The 25,297-nt window shown below is 48.8% G+C and overlaps 1 protein-coding gene across 2 annotated transcripts; it reads left to right on the top strand.

Annotated features, from left to right (window-relative positions):
- Positions 1–740: 740 nt before the first annotated feature.
- Positions 741–24,060, top strand: gng12b (guanine nucleotide binding protein (G protein), gamma 12b). Of its 2 annotated transcripts, XM_062452564.1 has the most exons (5): positions 741–1,094; positions 6,650–6,709; positions 21,040–21,088; positions 21,199–21,300; positions 21,441–24,060. In XM_062452564.1, exons 4-5 carry the CDS (start codon positions 21,208–21,210, stop codon positions 21,564–21,566), a joined length of 219 nt encoding a protein of 72 aa, XP_062308548.1. In that variant the 5' UTR covers positions 741–1,094; positions 6,650–6,709; positions 21,040–21,088; positions 21,199–21,207; the 3' UTR covers positions 21,567–24,060. The 2 variants fall into 2 exon arrangements, with proteins under 2 accessions (XP_062308548.1, XP_062308549.1); XM_062452565.1 differs by lacking the exons at positions 741–1,094; positions 6,650–6,709 and adding an exon at positions 16,264–16,465.
- Positions 24,061–25,297: the final 1,237 nt, after the last annotated feature.

A 25,297-nucleotide genomic window follows, 5' to 3' on the forward strand; every position in this document is an offset into this window, starting at 1 on the left:
AGTTTTCTTCCCTGCATTACAGGCATTAAAAGGCAAAAGACCATGTTTATAATTATTCAGACTCTACATTTAGGGGGGCCACAAGGGGGTAGTTTAGTTTGGAACTGAATTCCAATCAGCTTGAAACTGGATGCGATATTCTAACATTGAATTAATTTGCTCGTAATTTGATCCTCACTGACAATTCAAAGCTCTATACTTCCACATTCAGCTCTCACAATTCAAATGATTTTCTCGTGATACAAATGTCATGGCAAGTTCATGCATTCAAGACATTTCACTGAGATTTAAGTCATGTAAAACTTGTCTTTCCAATCCCGTTCCTTTGCACACTCCAACAAATTATTAAAAACAGGTCCGGGTCTGATGACAGTGGAACAACAGGTTTCTCTTCGACAAGGTCTGAAGCCTACATTTACCATTGTAGACACTTCTGAACTGCATTGTTGGGCTGGGCAAGATAAATATTGACATGGTTTTCAGTTACTTTTCTGCAAATTATGGAGATTCCGAATGGTAGTCCCTTTAGGAATAACATCTGAGAAAGACACCTGCAGAATCAGATTTGAATTTGAGTGTTCAATGAACGCACTTTCATGTTACAATACACACTGGAAGATTATACATTGCGGGGATATACTTTTATGAATTATTATTAGTAATGTGTATGTCAAAGGTCATTTGGTAACGTTTTAACCTAGCAGGCAGTTCAGTCGGGCTAACAGACAGAGGGCGCCCTGTATATTCAGATTGAGAAGGCGAGATGAGAAACGGCATAGCCTACTGTATTCTCCCACCACCATTCCGTGTAGGCTAAACAGCGTGTATTCAGGCAGTGGAGGGAAGCCGAAGGATCATCGGAGCTGTATGCTTAAAGGGTCGAAGCAGAGAGCAAGGATCTTTGCTGGCAGGCTCATAAATCATTTGTAACTTAGCATTGGCTACTGGCACAATTAATACGGGTCGACAACATTTCTGTGGACTTCAGCATACTTTGACTGAAGCCGAGGCCATTGCAAACAGCGCTTCCGAAAATTTTAGTTCTGTATTCCTCTCTTCGACCTCACGCTGTGCTGCTGTTGAACCCAGACCAGGTGAGTGTGGAGGTATCAGTGATTGGTTAATAGATTGCTGTATACATTGCTTTCATCGTTGGCGTTGGCTTTCGAAACTTCCGACCAATATCGACCTTTCTAAAATAAAACAAATATACTTCGTGAGCACTGTTGTTTACAGGGCCTTTATGTTTTTAGACCTTGAAGAGGAGTGGTAGGCACCGAACTGAATATGAAAACCGAAATATTATTCTATGATGTTGCCATTTCAGGATCATGCTTAAGAATCATAATGACAAAATAATTGTCCTCCTCAGAAATCTTATTACAAGATCATCTGTAACGTAGCTCAGACTCTATTTCCCGTGAGTGTGTCAATTGGACTAAACCTGTTACATTAATATGTAATGTAAAATGTATGTATTGTATACCACTCACTGAATAATGTCCGTTGTTTTGATTGGTGAAGCCCAAACCGGCTAATCCTCTCTCCAACCAGCGTGACCTGCATCACCTGCAGTCTGATTGCAGGGTTGTTCAGTGGAGTTAGCGAGATGAATTAATTAATTTGATAAATCCTTTCTTCATTTTGTTTGCGTATGTGTTCAAGTAGGCTTAGCCTGACGAGAAAGAATTACCATTATTATGTCATTTCATTTAGTTATTGAACTACCATTATGGTAATGCATAAAAGTTAATTTGTCAACGGGTCTGACTTTTGCCCCTTTGTGTTATTATTCACAACACGTATGTGTAACTCTGTTAAGCACAGCACTGCGACCACATGGATTATTACAGTTCAACAAGTTACTTAGTGAAAGATTTTTGAGAATCAGGCAATCAGCCATTGTTCTCATTATGTTGCTCAAATCTTTCTCTTTGATCGTCTTACCTTTTGAATTGTCTGGCCTCCACTGCTACGAGTTCAGGCTAAAACAAAAATACATTTCAAAGGTCATTTACTCTCTCTGGTAGCTTTAAATGTGCATATGGAGTGAAATAGTGCAGATTTGGGTCTGGTAAATGAAAGGCACAAAGGAGTGTGACGTGAAAGGGGCCAGTTCCCATCTAATCACTCATTTGGATCGTTCAGTTCCCAGTGTATGGGATTAAACAAAGCAACGGACATGGGAGAAGGCGGAGGACAGACGCTCCTTTTACTCTTCTGCCTCCAGCATCTGAGTCTCGTACCACCTGAGAGCGGTTCGGGCGATGATGTGCGTTTGGTCATGTTGCCTAGTTACAGTGTGTGGACCCTGGTGTGGGTTAATCTCGTGAGAGGGTGCCCCCCCCCCCCCTGCCCTGCCTCTCAGTCCCCCCCTTTCTCAAATTCCATGCTTTTCCTCCAGGGAGCTTGGCTCTGCGTCACTACCCTGGTCACAAAGCCCCTTAGAGAATACTGCTAGTCGATACTGAAGTCGCCATCATCAAGTGGTTCATTGTTATGAGGGGGAAAATGTCAGTTTGCTTTTGTCTCTAATCAAAAATCCCTCATCATTCCCCTGAACAAAAAAAAGAAATCAGGATGTTATTATACAGCCGCTGGCCTTTACTCTATAGAAGTTTCTAGAGGGTTACTTGCTTTGTCAGAAAAGGAATGGGCTGCCCCTTACCACATGGGGATGGCAGAAGAATAGAACAAGACCAGTTCAACCATTTGCAGGTTGAATATCCACATCTTTTTACCCTATAAACCCATACCACACAAACAAGGGTATATTTTTTTAAGGCAAATACTTCATTGGCACCTTTTATAGACATGGCTCAATATGTACTATGTTCATGTTGGGCAGGCCTATGCTGTCATGTGCCTCTGTATTAGCGCTTGGATTCCAGTGGCTTTTAATGTTTATTTATTTGTATTCATTTAATGGTCTCCCTCATTTTCAGGCTGCGCTGAAATGTGTTTGTTAGTCATTCCAACTGGTCATTTTTGGGGGATGGGTTCTTTGTACTCCTAGTTGTCTGGGAGTTTTAGCGTAGGGTTGGGCGGGGACGGAGCCATGACGTCAAGAAGCGTTGCCTGGACAACTGAGTAACATAGATGGAATTAAGCCTCCATGTCTCTCCTCATCTGTGTCATTGGGTTAGCAGGGCGGTGCCCTTTCACTCACAAAGTATTTCGTTCACGTGTTTGGTGTTGGTTAAAACACTCCCACCATCGGACTCTCTCCCCTGTGCAATGAGCAAACAAACACACTTAAAATTGAGAGACTGGGTTCAGAAGTAGAGCTACTGTTTATTTTAGCAACGCAATTTGAACACGCCACGGACTGAAGTCAGTAGCTGGTCTGTCTGACAATCACAGAGCTTTTTTCGTATGACTTTTGTTAAAAATCTTGAGGCCCTGGTCTCTATTATGTTTCGGGCACCCTAGTGAAAACCACCTGAAAATTGCTTTCTGCTCTGCTGTGAATGACATGGAACGGGACTATTCCACCAGGGGTGCTCGTGTGATTGTGTGTTTGTGCGTGTGGGGGGTTAGTGAGGAGGAGGGGAGGGCTGGCGGGACAGCGGGAGGATGACAGGATGTTATTTTTGGAAGCCGGCGTTGGTGTGATGTTGGTGTGTGTGTGTGTGTGTGCGTGGGTACCAGTTTTGTGTGAATTTTAATTGATTTTTAAATATTTTTTGGGCCCGTGTCAATGAATGAAAATCGCTCCAGTTTTGACGCCTGCCTGTCTGCCTGCCTGTCTGTCTGTCTGTCTGGTGTGTCCGTCTGTCTAGCCTGTGTGATGAGCTGTGGTAGAACAGAACTGGGCCCTTGTGCCGCCTCAGCGCCATCGGCCTCGTTTCCTTGTCAGGATGTCCTTATTGCCCAGTGTCACTATCCCTAGAAGCAGACATCCTGCTTAGCGCAGGTAAATCAAGGCTGTTCAGCGGCGCTAAAAGGTTGTTTTAGAATGCAGCTAATGTCTTTCGCTGACGCGCACCATTGGCTAGGTCACCTCTTCTCAGATGACGTCACAGGGCCTTGGGAAGGTGATAGGAGACTATTCACAGCCTTCTGCTCTGCCATGCCCCGCCCCACCCTTTCTCGGACCGTCTGTCGGGGTGTGGAGCCAGGGGAGGGTCGACCTCTACGTGTGCTCAGCTGGCTGCCGTGTCTCCTAGGTGTGGCTCTTAAGTGCGTCCCCCAGGGTGTTTTCGGGGACTGTGTCTCTTCTTCATGAAGCGCGGCGCCGTCAAATTCAATTGCCTGCTCCTTCCTGCCACGTTGTCTTCCTCCCGTGAGCCCTGGAGACCCGGGGCCACGAGGGAGTCGGACCTCCTGGATGTGGAATTAGTCAGGCGGACCGGCCAAGCTGCTGTGTAAAGAGAAACTTTACACCCCCGCCCGCCCCCCCCTGCCCCGCAAGCCCAACCAGAACCACTGCACCCCCCCCCCACACACACACACACACACACACACACTCTCACACACACACACACAACCACCCCATCCATTTGATTTGTGATTCCATTGTGTCAGAGATGAACTTTGGCCGCGATGACTGCGAAGAGCTGGCGAGAAGAAAAAAAAAAGAAGCTTTGGATCAACAAGTGTTATGCAAGTCACTCCAACCGAACTAGGCCACTGCCGCATATTATGGGATGCGTTCAAAGGAGAATTCGAGGAGGAGCGGTTTCATGGTTACAGTAGGAAGACATGGCTACAACATCCACCATCAGAGCTGAACACTGGACTGGACCTGTTGCTGGTCTATGGAAGAAGCCTAAGAGGTTGCATAGCAACTGCAAAGACACTGGGTGATGAAGCATTGGTTGGTTTCAGAATCGTAGGGAACGAACCAAATCCGTTGGTCTAAAAAACGTGCAGGCTTATTACCGTAGGTTGTTCGCGTGTGAATGACGAAGGTAGCGGAGGCGCATGTGTTCCGGTGTTAACCTTCACATGGGTCGAATTGGGACAAGGACAGTCGTTCTGAATCTGTTGAGAGTCTTTGCGGCTTCGCTTTGTTTCATTGTCGTGGCAGTGCTGACATTCCATGGTTTCCATCTAACTGCACACGCACAATTCGAGCTGTTGTTGTCAGTAAACTTGACCTACAGAGGAACTGGCTGTTTGTTCGCCACACGCACCATCATCCTTTATCTTGGTTCTGGTTGCTGTGGGGAAAAACTAAAACAAAAGCACGTTTACTTTGAGATATGTACCAGTAACATGAAAATACATACTTCCCCACGTGAAATATGTTTCTGTCCGTGCAGTGTACCGTTCGTTTTTGTCAGTTGTCGGTTAGCTGTTGGTTAATGTGATTAAATAAACTGCACACATCATCATCTGAGTTTCTTGTTTTGAAAACTTTTTGTTGGGATCTCTTTTTTGGGTGAGTGGGTGGGGCGGAAATGGGGGGGGGGGGGGGGGGGTGCTGAGATGATGTTTTCTGCATTGCAGGAACGTTGCATTGCACGTCCTTGACTTTGCAACGGGGTCTTTTTCAGATGGTTTCCGCCGGACTGGACTCTCTGGTCTCCATGATGACTTTCCTGACTGTTGCTTAGCAATCCAGCAGAAGCCACATATGGATCCAACCCCTTAAGGAAAATTGAGGGAGCTTGGTCCCACAGCAGCTCCATTTTATTTTACAATTTTATTTTACAATTATTTTATTTTTTTAAGTTTCCTCTCACTTTTATTATTATTATTATCAAGTCTGCATTTGAAGATATTCAGACAGGGACCAAAAACATAATTCTACTAGTGACAAAAATGCAATATGTAATGTGTGACTGTATGTTTTTTTGGGAGGTTGTGCCTGATGTCCTCAAGCATGAATGTTCATATAGACTGAGCAGTGATGTCATCATTTTTTGCCCTTTCTCTTTTGAGACAGTGCTAGAGTGTGTTGCCATGCTGTCAATCAGTTCTCTGCTTACATAAGTCACTATTTAGGTGCGTTGCTAGCCTGTTGCTTAGCAATCTCTGTACCCAGACAGTGGCCTACTTGGAAACCTTACACTGACATGGTCACTTTGCTAACGTGTTTGTGTATCATGAAGGCTTATATGTAAAACATATAAGCCTCACTCAAAGGGAACACACTATTGTTCAGTCTGTAACCTCAAATTCAAACACATGTAGAGTACGTGTGCGTGTGGCAATATGTGTAATGTATCCTGAAATGTTACTGTGCCACAGGATGCCATTAAACAGCCGTGATATACTCCACTTAGGTCCATTAAGTTACGATCATTGGAGCTAATTCAAGTCTGATTGACTCTGTGTTATAGTACAGTGTCACAATACCTCAGGCAAACTCTACCCTTTAAAACATAAAGGGGAAATCAATATGTCCGAATTGTGTTTTGATCTGTTTGCGCAATGAGCCTGATCTTCTCGGCCAAAGTTGGTCACTGCTCTGCATAAGTGTGGTGGCCGACATAATTTTTCACGAGAAGATGTCACCAGGGATTCTTGTTCTTGTAGTTCTCTCATGCTATCTCTCATGCACATTCCAATATGTTCCCCCTGTGTGTGGTACTGACACTGTGTTGGGCACCAACACTTATGTTAGTTAAACCAGTATTGTTCTTTTGAGTGTTTTCGTCTCCTCAGTGTCTCACAGCACTGTTTTACCTTTGTCTTATAGGTTGTTCCTTGGCATCCAGTGGAAGACCAGGGGAACATTTTGTAATCTCCTCACAGACAGGTCAGTCTCTCGCAGTCCAGCAGGCCAAACCTCACTGGCCCTGGTCCAACCAGTGACCCTTTGTTATACCTGTGGGGGCTTTGTTGGTACTCCAGGTTACAAGTGGGATTTAATCAATGTAGACGTTGGTACATTATTCATCACATCCTAGGTGGAGTCTCTCCCCAAATCCATATGACTCTTGATGCCTGTGGGACAGTACTGCCCTCTAGTGGCAAAACTGGCCCTGGTGAACAATGTTTTGGATGGGATTTAAAGTTTTTGTTGAATATGTCTTAAATGTCAGATGTTCTTTTGAAAAATGTGTTTCAGTGTGAGATTGAATTATTAACTATAGAGAGTGACATATGTGGATACTAGAACTGTGAAAACTGTACAAAAATCAAATACAAAAAAAGTCATCCACAGTTAATGCATGTAATTTAATTCACATATGTTAGATACATTCCAGAAAAATACATCAAATAGCATTTTATATGTGTTATATCACAGTATTTTGCTGTTGTAAGTGCACAAGTAGTATGACTAAAATAAATATCCACAAGATGGCACTCTAAGGCAACATTTTTCATAGACTGAATCCTTGTCGTGGCCCTTGTTTGAGTCGCCATCATAAACAGAGAAATGTTTAAATGAGTTATTATTGTGATATGTGTCCACTTGTCATTCTGTAACACATCCCAGTGCTCTCGCAAACCATGCAATGCAAAGGAATGCAAAGAACAGTTTGGGATGACGCTCTTTCAAGGGGTGTACATTAAATTTCATTTACATTTAGTCATTTAGCAGACGCTCTTATCCAGAGCGACTTACAGTAAGTACAGGGACATTCCCCTGAGGCAGGTAGGGTGAAGTGCCTTGCCCAAGGACAGCGTCATTTCGCGCGGCCGGGGAATCGAACCGGCAAACTTCTGATTAATAGCCCATTTCCCTAACCGCTCAGCCATCTGACCCCCCTATCGTACAATATGATCTCCCACAGAGTGTGTTTCAAACATTCAACATCATCTTCTAAGCCTTGCTAAACCTTGACACTTGGCATTAGGCCAAAGTTCAGGCGAAGCATGCACGTTTGGCATTCCGAGGCATGTCCTAAGGTAAACACTTGGATGTTCTTACATACAGTACAAAAGGTCAACCAGTTTGGGGGGGGGGGGGGGCACATGGGCATTGTGTGTTTGTCACCTGTAATTGCTCAACAGAAGTGAGAGTTACAGAGTGACGACCAGGAGGCCAGAGCAGGTGTTCAACAAAGACTCCTTCTTCGCGGCGGCGCAGGTGTGCTGCTGCAGCTCCGACTAGCCCCCCCCCCCCACCCCTCCCCTCTGCACGCACGCACGCACGCACGCTCACTCATCTTATCCTGTCCCAGTGCGCAGCGCTGTCAGGTAAGCAGGCTCATTCGTCGGCTCCAGAGGCTGAGGCAGAAACGCCAGCGCGCTAGCCGAGGCGTCTTCGGCTGGCTCCCGTTGTCGAGATACAGTTTCGTCCTTTGTGGCGTAATGGCACGGTTTCGATGAAATATTCGCGGTACGGTGCCTGAGGTGATACGGTGTCAATGGGGGGGGGGGGGGGGGGGTGAGGGGGGGGGCGGGTTGTAGTTGTCTGGGGGGAAGCCATCGGAGCTGGAGCCGTTCTGAGTGTGTGCATGCCTGCGTGCTTTGATGGATGTGTGTCTGGAGGATGTGGAGTGCACATTACTGCATTGTTGTCCCACTCCAGAGGATCTGGCCCTCCCGAGGCATGTCTTCCATCCTGTTTCTTAAGAACGCTGTTCATATATGGGCATTTCCTCCCGCAAGACGCGTTGGCTGGGTTCCGCTACGTCCGTTTCCTGTTCCTACGCGCGCCCCTCCCCCTCCCCTCCTCCCCCACACACACACACACACACACACACACACAGTCCTTCCTCCTCCTCCGTCACACAGAGGAGGCAGGGCAGCTTGAGTGGCAGGGCTGCAGGAAGTGATGTGGTCGCTCGTAGTCCTTTGATTGCCCGGTCTGATGTCTCAGAGGCAAGGCGGCGAAACTGCACCCCCGTGCGCTTTCTTTGGTTCAAAGGAACCCGAGGTTCTTCTTGTTACGCATCCAAGCCCAGTCACTCGCTACGCAGCGGCTATGAAACGACAAGTTCCAGGAAGAGTTGTTTTCCCTCTGAGCCTGAGAGGGACTGAGATATGTGTGTGTTCCCCCCCCCCCCCCTCTCCCCTTCTCTCTAAACTTCCCGCTTTTCACACGCAGGAGGGGGAGGAAACCTGTTTTCGATCTGTGAGAGACGCAGCCGAGTTGGGAGTTCGAGCCAGTTCCCCCTTCCAGCCCCCCCGGCACCATTGCCCTTTGTTCCTCCCATGGGGGGGGGGGGGGTGCCTGCTGTGCCAGGCGGCCTACAGAGATACAAGGGCAACAGCGCCTGTTGAAACAGCTACAGTTTCTCTCCCTTCACACCTTCCCCACGTAGCATTAACAATCAGCTTCCATGGAATGGGGGCGTGCAACCCGTCGCTTGTGAAACATTTCTTCACATTCCTGCGTTGGGACAGGTTGGTTTTCCTCCCTAGGAAACCTCTCAGGAACCTGCACAAAGAAAAACCCCGAGGTCCCCGGACATGGAGGACCGGAACTCGTCGTGTCGAGTGTCCTCGGGGTGATCTGAATGGCTGAGTCCACTGACCTCTGCGCCGCCCCTTGATGTGTGCGGGTGTCCTCGTCGGAGATCGCGGGATAAGATGGCAACGTAGACCGCCGTGGCCTTGGCCGAACGGGGACGTTGTGGCCTCGTCTATCTGACACCACGGGGCACCGAGCCGTGCCTCGCAGACCAGACGACGGACGGTGGCCGTCACGTTCGACGTCGTCCGCGCCGAGGCCGACCGTCACCCCGTCCTCGACCTGTGTGTTTGCGCTCCTCCTAGCCCGTACCGGCTCCTCTCGTGTGCGTAAATGGCGGGCGGCTCTGCGACTGAAAACGGCGGGGATTCATAAAAGATGCATACGGGTGCATTGCGAGTTGAAATTGCAGGACGACCTTTTGTTTGGTGCCTGGAACTATTGTAGTCGAGGGCTTTTGTCTGCAAATGTGGGTCCAATCCCACCGTGTGAAGAGAAGGAAACCTTCTTTACCGGGAACACCACAGGTGTTAACAACCTGAGATCAAGCTCCCGTTGTTGGTTTCTCGCTCCCATATCAACCCCCCCGAGCACAATTGGGTCACAGCAGATTGAGTTTCCAACTCATTTTCCCACCATCCCTTTTGTGTCAGACGTCTTGACTGTGGCCAACTGCGCTAGTACTGACAGGCGGAACTACAGCCTGTTTTGCATGAGGCGTTGTTTAATACTGCCTTGCATTAACATTGAGAAACACCTCACCGGTAGCTACAGGAGCTGTTTGGAGGGCCTTAAGAATGATATGTGATAGGACTAATATGACTTAATGCTTAGGTCTGTTAGTGCGTGGTGAGTAAACACGTGCTGCCCGTTCTTTTCCTTCCCGCCCTGAAACCCCCCCCCCCCCCCGGCACCAACACCCTGCAGGCTTCTCCGAGGAATGCCGAGCGTCACTGAACAAACAGGAGTGTCTGGCTGCAGAGGGGTGGAAGAGCAGTTGGTATATTGATGTGGCTCTGGAAGAAGAAGAAGAAGCCTTCCCTCACCCCGAATGCTTGACATTCCACAGCTGAGCTGCTTTTTCCTGTTGCCTATTGATTCCTTTCCAGTCGGTCGGAAACGCTTCTCCTCCTACCAGACAGGATAAAAAGGAAATATTTGCATGTCCAGGAATAACGTTTATTTCAAATGGCGCCCCGGTGGTCTGCAGGCTCTGTAAAAATGGGCTTTTGACCGAAACAGGGTGGTGCCCAGCAAAGCAGACACGTTCGGCTGGAGTGGGGCTGCACTCCAAACAAACCGCGGTAACCGGTCCTCGCATACCTTCCCTATGAAATCTGCATTTAATGAATGCTTCCTTATCCCTAAGGAGTTAGAGCCCAACTCCAAAAACAACAACCCGACTCTCCCTCTCAGCACTCCTGTGTCCCCTTTAACTTTACAGATAGCTTAGCAACTTCAGGTGTGAAAGGTTTATTTTGAACGTGTTTAACAACAACCAAAAATTGGACATGGGGAAAGAAAGAGCGAGGATTTCACCGGGTTTGGTAACCATGGGTTACCACGATTGACCTCTAGGTCATTCAGAGCGTTGGTCCTGGCATATGAATGGGTCTTTTAAGGCATTTTGGTTCCGTCAGCAGCTTTCGACTCACAATCCCACCCTCACATAGTGGAGCTCAGTCCTCTTTTGTCAGGCTGTCGAACACGCACACATAACCCCCCCCCCTCCCCGTGCTGTGGATTGGCTCGTGCCCGTCACATGCTGCTAAGGAAGTATTATGGAGGAAATGAACGGTTAAATAGCACTTCTACCTGACGTGCGAAACAACACGCTCCCAGCCATGCAAATACGGTGGCAGAGTCACCGACCTCACCGTATGCAAGGCGGCGTGCGCGCGCATTCCCGTGCGTGAGCGCGGGAGACTCGCAACTTGCCGGTCCACGTGACGGGTGTGCCCCTGCAATCGGGTCTGCAACATTCCTTTCGCTGTAAACAAGCTGCCGTGCCTGTCTGAACTGCACTGACCGCCGCACGGGGCAGATGTGTGTGTGTGTGTGCGTGTGTGAGTCATGTGCTGTGCAGCTGAGGAACCGGAACGTTCTCGCCCTGAAAGAGGGCTGCCCTCGTGTCTTTTCGGGGGGTCGTCTGGCAGTAGATCAGACATGGGGCCCGACCAGACTTGCCTCGGGGACGGTTCGTGTCGTAGTCCATTAAATCTGGCACGGGCCTCACCGCGTCTGGAGCCCAGACTGACTGAGGAGAAGGCCACATGCAGGACTCTAGCAGGTGTGCACGCGCTCGCACACCGGGCAGGAACAATATAGGGTACGTGCATGCGCGCATGCGTGCATGCATGCGCTCGCACAGACACACAGGTACATATTGTTCCTGTGCAGTTGTGCAGAGCGTGACTCCCAACGAAAACTTGGTGTGCTGGCTGAGCATCTGCTGTGCGTTTTGCCCCGTTAAGAGGGCTGGATTCGATTTTGTCGGGCCAGCCTCTCTAAGTTCAACCTTTTTATGTAGTTCCTAGATACTCGTGAATGGTTTGGAAAGGGCTGGTTGGAGGTACTGACGTACGTAGAGGACTCGTAACAAAACAAAAAGCGAGGCTATTGACCTCTGTCCTCCTAAATCAGACTTGAAGTGACACCCTCTCACGTCACAACAGTTACATTTAGTCATTTAGCAGACGCTCTTATCCAGAGCGACTTGGTGTTGGTGTGGGGGTGTGTGTGTGGGGGGGGTCTAAACTCATTACTAGAGGTGAGGAGAAGAATTGGGAGGTGTGTGTGTGTGTGTGTGTGTGTGTGGGGGGGGGGGTAAATGTCTCTTCTTCCTCTATAATGGGGTTATTAACATATGCGCAACACAATTTAGAGGCTGTTTGCAACCCCCCTGGCGGTATCGGCTTCCTCTGGCCGTTCTCCAGCGAGGGAAGCTGAAGGTCTAGGAGGGAGTCAGGGGAGACGATCACCTCCTGCTCCGATACCCCGCACGCCCACGTGAGCGCCCAGAGAGAAACCGTACGGGATGTCGCGGAACGAGAGACTCCTGTTGGACTTGGCGGATTTCGATCGTCTGTGGCTTTGGCCGCGCATGAATCAGGAGAGCCCCGCCCCTTGGCAAACGAGACACGATGGCACCGAGGCCAGGTGAGACGGTGGACCAGGGCGACTCCCTGAGAGAGGAGCGTTGAGTCATGAACCACATTCTCTCTCTCGCAAACGGTTTCCGCCCCGTCTGACCCTTGACCCCTGCTGCCTGCCGCTCACGTCGCGAAGGGGCCGTTTCCTTCCCCAGCGCTCCATACCTTCAAAACGAAACACAAACGCCGACCTTCGTTCAGTAAGGCTCCGCCGTTTCATTTTCGTTTTCGCCAAGCCGAGGAACCTGTTCCAAGACGTGGGGGGCGAGGCTGCGGCATGCACGCGTGCACAAAGTCCGGGTCGAGTATTAACAACAAGGCCCCGGAAGCTTCCACCGTGCATCACACCTGAACAAGGATTGAGGGGGCGCACCAGGAGCCAACTCAGGAGGGAACGAATGCCGCACTTCGGTGACCGGAGGGGAGCCGGGAAGCCCGACGCTGACTCTGCATGTTTTCCCTTTTTCCCCACTAGCCCCCATTAATGCTGAGCATGGGACTGGGCAGGGAGTAGGAAACACACACAAAAGATCTATTTTTCAATCTATTGCAGGCCTAATGAACCCCAAATAATCATTTTTTAAAACGGGTTCTCAGCAGGCATAGTTGGCATTGTTGCCCCAGCTGTCCATTCGGGCGTATGCAATGGATAGTCCTTATAAGGAATCGCAGAGAGGTGAGAGACGGGTCTAGGATGGGAGGAGTGGTTGTCATAGTCAGGTGGTTTCCAGGCAGGAAGATGTTGTACCGGCCTGTTCTCAGAAACCAAGCACTCTGTCCTCAGACCCCTTCCGACAGAGACAGCCTTCTGCTCTGCAGACTCTCTCTCCCCTCCCCTCCCCCCTCCTCTCCTCCCCCCCGCCCTACTCAGTATTCACAGCCACACACCGAGCACTGGGGCGTACCAAAGTTCACGATGGGGCACTTCTGTTAGGGAGGTAGATGAGCATTGCTGCCCGCCCCCCCCACCGCCCCCCCTCCTCTGTTTTCTTGTCCTCCTATTTCCTCTCTGTGTCTGTTTGCCGTGATAAGCTGTCAGGTGGCAAACTTTCCCTGCTCTGTAGCCCGGTGATTTCACCCCAAGCCCCCCTCAACCCCACCCCTACCCCCCCCCCCCCCCTCTCCTCACCCCCTTTCATGCCATGATTAGATCACACCCATTCCAGCAGTGTCACGTAATTCCCCCTGAAGACCGGGAAAGAATGTCGAAAGTGAGCCGTCGGAAAAAACGGTAACCGTCGTGTCTCTGTGGGTGTTTGCTCAACTCTCGTTGGTTGCACGGTGCAAAAATTGTCACTTTATGGCCCGATGTTGCTTGTACACTACGTGCATAGAATTACGTCTGTTTGTTCAATGACCAGCAGGTTTGCCGGCTGTATTTCTGCAAGATCTCACAATGAACAGCCTGTTGCCTGTTAAGCTGTATGAGTTTGTATTTGAACAGTATTGTGAAGTGCAATGATGCTGGGGAATGTTGAGGTTGTGCATTTACATGCAGTCATTTAGCGACGCTCTTATCCAGGGCGACTTGCAGCAAGTACAGGGACATTTTCCCGAGGCAAGTAGGGTGAAGTGCCTCGCCCAAGGACGCAACGTAATTTTTCACGGCCGGGAATCGAACCGGCAACCTTCTGATCTATAGCCCTATTCCCTAACCGCTCAGCCATCTGACCCACCCTGTGCATGCTGCAACACAAGCAGACCTCTGTCCTCATGGCGGAGATCTGTTTGTACTTTGAGCTGCATGTTCCCTCTGATCACAAAAGGGAGGCCACCTGGAATGCACTTTTTATTGTTCAGGACACCAGGGTCTAAATACATATTGCCAAGCAAGTTCATTTTGTCCTAGAACAAGCTCAAAGACTTGGCCTGTAGACATTGGACAAGAATGTGTTCTGCAGAAGCATGTGAAGTGTTTACGTCTGAGAGAATCCTCTAGAATCCATCTGCTTTGTATAAGGCTTGAACAGTTGTGTCGGGGTTTTAGAGCTATTAGTCTTGGACTGTGGAGTGGCTTATGTTATGAATGCACTGTACTGTGGCTAAACGCTACGATTTAGAAGCCGGTGGGATCTTTTAAGGCCATATACTGCAAAACTGCGACGCTTAGTTTCAGGGCTTGTCATATGACAGATAAGAGAAAGTACATTGAGGACCCCGACATGCGGGTTGTGTGCCGCAGATAAGCACGAGCACAATGTGTGCACACATTCCAAACTCTGCCCACATTCCACTGCAATACCCAAATGATGTGTCATTAGCAATGGCTCCACCTCAATCCGACAGGATCTCATCTCGGAATCAAAGTAAACCCGAAAGGGCTTCGCGTTCATGTTCTGGCTCGGTTGATGCGATGACATTTATGAAACGATAAAGAAAATGTGTTGATATGTGATGTACTAACAGTAGTTGCAGGAGATGCATTTTGTTAGACTGTCTGTGATATCCATCGCCCACAACGAGCACAGACCTCTCATGTGCATTTTGACACTGTTCTTTATAGTTCCGTAACTGTCATTCCATCATCCAAGCCGTTCAGTCAACGCTGACTTAACTAGCAAGGAATGTGTCTTGGAAACTGGGTGAAAGGGGCTCAGTGCCTTTGACCGAGAAGAGATAACAGTTTGTACATGTGACCAAGGTTTGGAGGAAAACAGCCAACATGGAAGGGAATGCATGGATGCTGCGCGTGGTGACCAATCTTTTTGTTGTTGTTACCTGAAAGCATTATGTTCACATGCATTTAAGTACGTCTGCCATGAATGCTCATGCCACAATGCTGAATGAATTCCTTTTTTCGTTTTCTCCTCAGTGAGAATTCAGTGCTCAGCGAAGTGACAGAGACATGCTATGCCAGTTGGACGTAAAGCCTTGAGAAGGAGGGGTGGGGGGGGGGGGGGGTGCAGAATAAAAGTTACATTATCGCAACAGTAGGTGCTTTGGGTGGACGGAGAGAGGAACCAGGAGTGTGTGAGAATGAGTGCTTGTGGGTTTGCCGAATTCCTCTCCAGTGAGCTGAGTCGTTGCCCTCTGTCTAGACAAAGGCGAGTTGTCTGGGAGACCCAGGCATTCTAACTGCACAGAAAACCAGAACTGCCCCGGGCACCAGGAAGTTTGGTTTTGGGAAAAGGGGAAAGTTTTTTCTTCTTTCCTTCCTTTCTCTCTTTCTCTCTCTCCTCAGCCCTCTCTTTGCTGGGGAATGAAGCAAATGCAGTCAAGGGCTGCAAGCCAGTGCTGTTGTGCAGGCCAGTTCTGTTTTTGGGAGAGTTTTCCTCTCTTGATAGGGTAGGGACAGGCAGTGCCTTTGAGCTTCTCTGTGATATCAGCTGTGTGAGAATCACAAGAAACAGAAAGTGCAGGAGCTAGCCTGGGGGGGAAACTCAAGCATAATCAGTAACTGCCCTGCTGTGCTCACCATGATAATTTTTTGGGGGGGCTTCCAGGAGATGAACAATAAGCTAAGAACTAACAACATGCAACAATGGGCACCCGGGGCATCCATGAACGACCACACAGTCAGTCACCACTCCAGCCTGGAAGAAGACAGGAAGAAGACAAACGGGGGCCTTTGACGATTTGAAAGCCAAGCTATCTAGATGTACTTGACAAAATGACTAACTCAAGAAGAATTCACTCAAAATAAAGCTTCTCTTTGTAACTGCACAAAAGGTGAGCTCTCTGAACCATACACCCCCCCCCCCCCCCCCCCGACACCTTCACCTGCCCGCCTTGAAACGTCGAAAAAGGAAGGGGAGGGTGAGTAGGGGCTGGCGAAACAAAAGGGGAGACAAGCTGACGGAGCCGCTCGCGACGACTATTTCTTTTGTCCTGCCCCGCAGTGCGCGCCCGTAGATAAGACACGCCGAGATAGACGGGGCATCGAGACCGACGCCTGCATTTCTGTCTGTCAGCAAACGTGGCCTGACCGAGAACGTATTAACTGTTACGTTCAACCGTGTCCTGAGGGCTTCTCTGGGAGTGAAGTACACAGAGAAATGTATGTTTTCCTTTCTCCCCCCCCCCCTGTTCTTTTTTTTGTTCAAGGCCACTGATGACAGCTTGAATGTTGCTCGGTGTTTGCGAAGTGTAGTGGTTCCGTTACGGCAGACTGCGAGGAGACATGTGTATTGGTTGTTACCTCACCGCCGTCCTCACCCCACCTGCTAAGCTCAGGGGTTTCTGGTTAGAAAAGGTGCGCTGATTCCATTCTTTCACTCTCCTTAATGCCTTAAAAAAAAAAAAAAAAAATCTTCTCTTTTGTTGACGGAGACAGAAAGCTTTTTTAATGGGCCTGGCGCGAGTTGCGTGCAAACCCCGTTTCGTGACGCGGCTTCAAAAGCAAGCGGTCCGCGCGCAACAGGTTTGCATGACGCCTCCCCCCCTTCCCACCTCCTCCGCGTGTGTGTGTGTGCTTGTGTATTAATATAAACAGATGGCGGGACGCTTCATTGATGTTGCATCTGGCAGTCCAGACTGCTGCCTTTACATACTACTGTAGCGCTCTCTCTCTCTCTCTCTCCCCCCCCCCTTTTGCTTTGCTCTTCATCTCCCTCCCTCTCTTCTCTCTCTCACGCTGGCCTTTACCTGGCCCCCCGCTGGAATGTGTCTTCTAGGATGTTCTCGGTCAGCCCCCCCTTTTACGACAAAGGTCGCTCAATTCATAGTCTCTGGAAGCCAATCAAAGGAGGGTTAAGGTACGATGTGCCACAAATACAACAACAAGTAGAGCAAAGCCTCTTTCCCGGGCGCACATTTGCCCGGCCGTTTATGGCCTGCCTGACAGATTCATCGGCAGACACTTCAAAGTGGACCCGTAATCCTTCGCTTTCTTGCTCACCTCGCTTCGCCGCGTGGGGGGGGGGGACGCCAGATGAGCTGACGTCTCTCGGCAAATCAAAGGCGTCACGGCGCCCGAACGGCTTTGATCCTTCGGTCGCCCCCCCGGAACCGGCCGCAGTCTCACGCCTGTGGGCGGCCCGTCGGAGCTTTTACAGTCGCTCGCGGGAGAGGAGGAGAAACCTGTTTGTTTGCACGTGGGCCCAGGCGGGGAAGACGAGAGAGAGAGACAGGCCTATTGTCCTGAGCGCGACCCTCTGCCCACACACAAGGTGCTGCTCGCTCCTTCACACGACAGGACCATCCATGAGAAAACTCCCTCTTACTCTACCGACGGGACTTACTGCCTTGTGACTCATTGGCTAGGAACCCTTCTAGCCTGTTGAGTCAACAGTGTCAACAAAACACCCTCAGCGCACTACTTTGAATCTCTGCCGACTTCACATCTGAAGCCCTCAGATGGTTTCGAGCCGCATGCAACGACGTGATAAATCTGTCGTCGGGCCCGAGTGATGGAACTGCGTCGCGCCTCGCTTCAGTGTCGTTGCTGCCGCATTGGTCACGGAGACTGTCTGTCTCCTAGAATTAGCAGCTTAGTATGTCGTGTGTGTTTGTATCTTAACAGGTGGGCGTTGTTGTTTTTTTGTTTTTTTTACCAGGCCTGTCTCTTTCCCCTGCACGCCTGGCTGGTCTGTGGATCTCATTTGGACCGTCTGGCTCCTAGATAACATCAGGCCATCTGAGATTAGCAGTCATGAGGGTGCAGTTAAACTTGTCTAAGCTCCCGTTGTCAGCCGGCGCTGTGCACAGAGGCCACGGAGGAGCGTGGGGCATGCCGCGCCGCTGATAGCGTGTGTGTATCGTCGCCATGGTGCTTCGGCCTCCCCGAGTCCGTGAGCTTATTGTTCTGCCAGGCCTATTTCCTGGGCCAGAAGTGGGAGCCGGGCCAGCTCGTTGCTAAGCAGTTTAGATGTGCCGGGGGGCCTGATAACGGAGATGCCTCTCCTGTCATGGTGACTGGACGGCTGATAAGACCCTGTTCTCGCGGCCCTCCCAGGTCACTCTTTAAACGGCAATCCCGCAATTAGCCAACACGGCATCTGTTTTCATCTGCGGGTTCCGATGGTTCTTTGAACGTCGACACTTTTGGTCATTCCTTCCTGTTCGTCGATGTCGTTCGTTGCATTACGAATGTACAGTGCTAGGAAGACTTGGCCTCGGGGTCCATGCACAGGGTTAAGTGCGCGAGCGGCAACTGTCGGTTGTGTTGAGCTCATTAGGAATGAAAAGGATGCGTCGGCGATGGTTTCGTCCTTGCAGTGCAAACCAGCCTGTCGTGACCTTTTAAACCTGCTTCTGTGGGCGCCTCTGGAAACCCCACCTGTGCACACAGACGAGCCACATGAAAGCAGCGGCCTCTCTGGCGAACGAACACGAGCAGCCTTAGCATCAATGGGTTTAGTGTGCTACGCGCCGGCGTGGCGCGGCTGATAGTAAACACTTTGACGTCAGGTTCAGAGAGGAGGCGGACTGGGACTGGACGGCACTTCCAGCTTCCACGGGCATTCCTTCAGATGTGTTTTCCTGGATGAGACAGCCCAAGCGAAGGGTGGTCCTCTTGTTATTTGTTTTGCAGAGGGGAACATCTGACAGGCCGTCCTCGGGGCCCCACTGGCCGATTGGCCCCGCGGCGGAGCTTTCCCGCCGCGTTTTATGGGCGGAACTTCAAAGGCCAGGGATCTCATTGGATCAGAGGGCAACAGGTGAGAGCCAATCAGCGCATCCTGTGCCGCGATTTATTTGCACAGCTGGGCTCCTCTGCCAGGCAGTCCACTGGGTACACAATGACCTTCTGCACTGCTGTGCTTAGGTGGTCCAGGACACCCTGCCCTTTCCGACAGTCTGACTGTACACCTAGATAAACGTACCGCCCCAGGTCAGACCGCATAATAGTAACATTCTCTGATCGTCACCCAAACTGTTTGAATTTCAAACGTCTTTATTTGGTTTCCCCCTTCCCTTCCCCGTTTCAAACCCCTCCTCCGAGTCCAACTGGCTCGTGAATGCAAGCTCCGTCTCCAGAGTGTGAAGGGGGTCAGAGGAAGGTCAGCCTGCTTCAATCAAGCTCCCACTGAAAACAAAAAAAAGAAGGAAAAAGCTACGACAAGAGCCAAGACAAAGGCCCTGTTGTTGCAAAGTTATTTGCCCGACGCACCTCCAGTTCCTCCTGTGCGCCTGCAACCTCCGCTACTGGCGTCACCTCCCGTCTGTGCGGACGGCGTGACGCTGGCTGGCTGCGGCGCGCCGCTGACTCAGACCGGGGGTGTTACGCTGCTTTTCCCGTGTCCACCCTAGTCTGGTCAGCGCAGCGGTCGGGCTGCTAAGAAGCTCTCGGCCGCCGATGCGCAGACAATACTCCCACGGGGCACACAGGAATACTCTGGAGTGTGCACACGCACCGCACATCCAGGGACGTTTGAGTCAAACGTGTCCTTTTCTGACTCAAACGTGCACTTTGCACTGTTTTGTCTAGCGTGGCTTTGTAAGGGACGGCAGTGTAACCGAGCGCAGTTTTCCGTGAATCCTTTTAGATTGGACTCCCCCCCCCCCCCCCCTCCACACACACACCCAGTTTTGGTTCCCCTGTGAAGTCGGACAAGGGCGCGGGCTTGTGGTGCCGACTGTTTATCTCAGGAACCATTAATCATTTCGGTAGCAACGCTTTGTGTTTCTGTCTGCTTTTGGTGCACGCTGCTCTTCCTCTAAAGGTCTATTTTTAGACCGGACCATATTTAATCATTTATACTTCAGAGAGAAGCTGGGGATACTGCTTCCTGTGGAGGGAAGGGGAGGGCGGAGGGGCGAGAGCGGGTGGGTTGATTAGAGAGATGTATGGGCTCCGCTTCGTGCTGTAGCTCTTTCTACGTGCAGAGCCGCCCCTCCCTTTTTCCCTTTCAGCAGAGCCTCCTCTTCCACGGAATCACAGACTTCATGACTTCTAGCTAAGAATTGACATTGTTTTCCATGCTCACCCCTGTGCGACTGTGTGGCAGACACGTGCCAGGCCTATGTGTGTGCAGGATTTCGATCTTAACTGCTCCGTGGCTTTGTGGAATGTTTTTGCCAACACATAAACCCGAGCCAATGCACTGCCTTTCCGTTTCAGCGATGTCGACAACACCTAGGTCCCTTTAAATGATTCGACAGAGACCAGGCCACAGCCTCTTGTCCTAATTTGACTTTGCAGGGAATACATATTTGCATTTACAGTGGAGAGAAACTGAGCTAGCCCCTAAGGCTAGCAGAAAGGATTCCAGGCCTCTGACGGGACAGGTTCCAGACCGAGAGAGAAACCTGGCAGACCTGTTGCTTTGCTCGGAGCCATGGAGGCTTGCTCCAGACTCCCTGTTACATATAATGTCCAGTACGACCTACAAGGCCTTCCTGTTACGGAAATGTGTATTGAGCCATTTTCTCTGTGCGTACGTCACTGCAAGGAAGGCTTGCCTTAACTGTCACTTTTGGGAAGTTGCGTTGCGACTTACGAGTAGCAGCTGTTGGTGCGTTTGTTTGGCAGCCTGTCAGTGCTCACTCCGAGAATCTCTTGTGTAAGTCTCGGGTGTATGTCTTACCGGAAGATGGATGCAAACTCGAACACATATACATACTTCATCCTGTGTATTTTTTCATAGAAGCATACATTTCAAGTTTGTTGCGGTTTCTGCTGTTTTTCAGATTAAGCACTTTCCCGTCAATCTAAGACTCAACCACTAAACTGTGAAAGGTATGATCAAAACACTGAACAAACATGCATCATTTGACACAAGCATACATGAAGGTATATTTACTGTACATGAAAGTGGATTTTTTTTTTTTTATGTCTGTTTTGCACAGGTGCGTGTAATGTCATCGAAAATGCAAAGCTCCAATAACATTACCCAAGCTAAGAGAACAGTCCAGCAGCTTAGAATAGAGGCCAGTATCGAGAGGATAAAGGTGAGCTTGGCGCTCAACACTCATTGTTTACAGAAAGCCAACTGTACAAATCGTAACGTCACAATGTCTCCTTTCTGTTTGTCTTCACATTCGCACGTTAAACCAACCACATGTTGTTACTTTGTTTGCCTTTCTCGCAGGTATCCAAGGCTTCGGCAGAGCTGATGCACTACTGCACGGAGCACGCCAAATACGACCCCTTGCTCATGGGAATCCCAGCTTCAGAAAACCCTTTCAAGGATAAGAAGCCCTGCGCTATATTGTAGTGGGACACCTGAACCCTGTTGGTGGTGTGTATGTGTGTGTGTGTGTGTGTGTGTGTGTGTTTTGGGGGGGTTGACACTTCCCTCTAGAGATACCTGAGAGCTAAACACTACTTGCCTTAGCACTGGCCCCTCTCCTTTTCTAAGCCCCCATAGTTCCCCAAACGTGTACCGTCGGATGAGTAACGCGCGTCGACCTTTCAACGCAGATATGAGTCAAACCGACGAGCACCAGGAACAGGCCTGGGAAGAGAAAAAAAAACAAACAGCCGGTTGTGGCCCAGAAACAAAGCTCCAGTTCAAACGCTCATGAAAGAAAGCCTATATGATGAAGCCTCTGCAGAAACTGCTTTTCTTTGTGATTGGGATCTGGGGGGTGGTCATGACCTGCATCTTCAGCTGCAGAGACTTGTGCCCGAACAGGGAGTTCCCAACTCGGTTGTAATGATCAGAGCCAGCGTAGAACTCCCCTCCACACCGTTGAAGCACCACATTACTTTAGTCTTTGAGCTCCCCAGTTTCTGATTGCATCAGTGCCTTCCCACCTTGGCTTTGGGAAACAATTCATCTAGTTCCTCGGCTGCTGATAAGAGTCGTAAAACACCCACCATGTAAATTAGCAAGGAGACAGGACTATCCTGCCGGTGACGGCTTTAACAACTGCTCATCTCAAAGGAAGCGGGAGGGTCAGGTTAAAGTTCACTTGATTGACATAATATGACTCGGATGTTTTACGTACACGATGAAAACTCAAGCCACTCTCATCCACGGCTCCACCTAATACAAGCTTTTTGAGGGTCGCCTTATAGTACTGTAGCATTGCTTATGTGAGCAGAGTTCCGGAAACCATCAGCTGTTTATTTCACTGAGATATGATTTCAAACCATTTGGCCTTAAATTCGAATACAGTTCACGTGAGGATATGTTCATTTGATACGTTTACACAGTCTTGACTACTACTGCTAACAGCAACCGCAAAAGCCTTTACTTTTTTTAAATTTAAAGTTCATTTTTTATTGTCATTCCAACGGTGAACACAGAACCAACACAGTGCATTTTATGAATGACATAAAGGTTTTTTTTGATAAAGGTTGACATTTTAGGTTTTCTGTTTGTTCAGACAACATAGAAAACTCAAGGCCAAACAGGTGTGCTAGACAACGTATAGGCTGTTTCCAAACCATGTGGACATTGTATCAACCCTCCCATCTTCTTCATTGATATTGGAAGCCGCTGCAATCCGCTATACGACGCTATTGTGAAATCTAGATTTCCAATGCCTTAGATAAATGCTCCGTGTGACTTGAATAGTTGTCTAATTTATAATTGTGGTAGAAGGATCAATCTGTAATGTTTCAGATCATTGTACATTGACGTGTGACCCTTTAAACAAAGGTATACTGTATGTCTCCTGTTAGTAAGGAACGTGTCGACGTTGTCACTGAAAAGGGGCAGTTTATGCCATCGCGTGCATTTTACCAGCATTAAACAAAACCTAGTTCCTTTCTGATTGTATTTCATTGCCAGTGCATTTACAGTGTTTCTCTCTAAAAGGTGTATTCTCCTCTCAGAGACATGACCTCAGATCTGACCATCTGGGATCTGTGACCATGTCATGACTGTTATTAACTTGTTTGTTTAAACATTTCCTGTTTACAAAGATCGACTTTTTTTCTCAGCTCTCAGAATTGCAATTGTGTGTCCGTGAGTGTATGTCGGGTCGCGTGTTTGTGTGTGCGTCTTGCCTCGCGGCCAGTCTGCATGCAGGCAACAGGTGCCTGTGTTCTGCTACGCACATGCCTAACAGAAGGAACTAATCAGTCCCGTTTAATAAACCAGGGCCTTAATGAAGTATTCCTGCTTGAACATCTCACCGCTACATGTTAGTCATACTCCTCAAGTGCGGTACTGTGAACAAACGAGTTCTGCTTCAGCGTGTCTTGAGTCCAGAGATGGTGTTTAACTGGTCATTTCAGGGTGTGAATGGCAGCCAATTCCAAACACTACCTCTGAGATGATTAAGACTTTACTTTCATACTGCCTGACTTATGACTGGAGTCGTAGTATCGATGAAGGTTTCCCAAACACTATTTGGAAGTTTGGAAGTAACTTTGAAGGCATGCATCCCAAAAATTGGAAATGGCTGTTGTTGGAGACATTCACTTTATCTGATCCTTAATCAAATTCTGGATTAAAGACTCACCGCTTAATATTCCTCTAGGTATTTAACTTTTTAATTAATACATGATTAGATAATTGATATCTGTAATTGCACATCTTTTCCACCTTTCCATTTTCTTTTCAGGAAAACATGCTATTGTCCTGTGAGGCTATGACACAAGATGTATGTACTACTTTACCGCTTAGTCTTTGGCACTATATGTGGATAACTTTCTTACTTCAAACAATACCAATTTCACTCCCAATTTGTCTTGTGTTTTTTTAGATGTCAATAAATGTAAGGTATACACACAGTGTCAATGATTGTGGAGTGGGTTATTAAATGTATTGTCCTAGAATTCTACAGCATTTAGAGAGGCACCCTTTGTGCCTCTGTAAATGATCAAGTTTCTGTGTCAACTACACAAATCTCAAAACCATCAAGGCAAAACGCCATAAGTATGTGACAACCAGCACAAGCATCAATTGTTTACCATTCATTTCTACTTTCATTTCTGTCTTGTTTATCTTTCAATGCCCCCAATTGAAAACAGGGCTCTTATGCAACTATCCCTGTGTTTCAAAACAGCTTTTCACCCTCACTTAAGGTGTTGTGTTACCAGTGCTGCTCAGAACCAGGTCAGGGCATATCTGTTGGCCCACATTGATAAAATCACCCGTCTGTGACCAGGTGATGGATGAGGCCAGCATTGTGGCAAAGTCACTGACGATGATTGTGTTACCTGTCAGCTTGGCAGAGCAGCCTTCTGAGTTGGAGTAGTCAGTGTGGGAACCTAGCCCCTAATCAGTATTGTCAAGTCAGTTGGGATGAAAGGAAACTTGAATGGATCCCCATTCACGGGATCATATCATATACTGTATGATAATACTAGATCATTATTATTTCTCTCGCCAGAAAAAAACGAATAAAACTATTATGTCCTACTAATTCGATCAGATTCCTATCTATTCTATCTATCTGTGGATATCAGAGGATTGTTCTGCATGTTTCCGCATGCTGGCTCGTCCCTCATATAGGCTAAATTATATCCTGGTGTTTACTTACAACCCAGCCCATGCCTTCTAATGGAAATGTCTTTGCACATTACTAAGGACTTTTCTGTGTGCTGACCTTCCCCGCTACACTAAAGATAAGCTTGGCCTTTATGAGGGCCATTCTCACGGCTCTCCATAACCAGTGCACGACTGCACATCCAGGAAGTCCAGGAAGTCCCCCCGCTGCACCCTGTCCATTCCTCACAGACGGCACCAGCTTGCAGCCCCATCTACCCTCTCCTCCAGCAGCTCGTTGATCCTATGCCGCTGCCCGATGCTGTCGTCTTTGAGCTAGCCACAGTCCCTCTAGCCTCATGCCGTTCCTTTTTTTCCGTTGCTAACAGAGCTATGCTGACATCAGTGCTGCTCTTTTTGTGTTGCAGCTACTCAATAGGAGCTTCTTTTTCTTTTCTTTTTTTTATCACTAGAGCGTCACTGGGTGAGCTGCAAGTCCATTCACTGGACTATTTTTAGCAATGAGCTCAGCACAGCCTGAAAGGCCTTGACTCACACGCATT

The sequence above is a fragment of the Osmerus eperlanus genome, chromosome 26, assembly GCF_963692335.1.
Source record: "Osmerus eperlanus chromosome 26, fOsmEpe2.1, whole genome shotgun sequence".
Classification (NCBI taxonomy): Eukaryota; Metazoa; Chordata; class Actinopteri; order Osmeriformes; family Osmeridae; genus Osmerus; species Osmerus eperlanus.

Excerpts from the sequence above, each read along its gene's own strand:
- gng12b (XM_062452564.1), top strand. The coding sequence starts at position 21,208 with ATGTCATCGAAAATGCAAAGCTCCAATAACATTACCCAAGCTAAGAGA. Across the intron at positions 21,301-21,440 it reads CCAGTATCGAGAGGATAAAG|GTATCCAAGGCTTCGGCAGA; the intron begins GTGAGCTTGGCG and ends CCTTTCTCGCAG.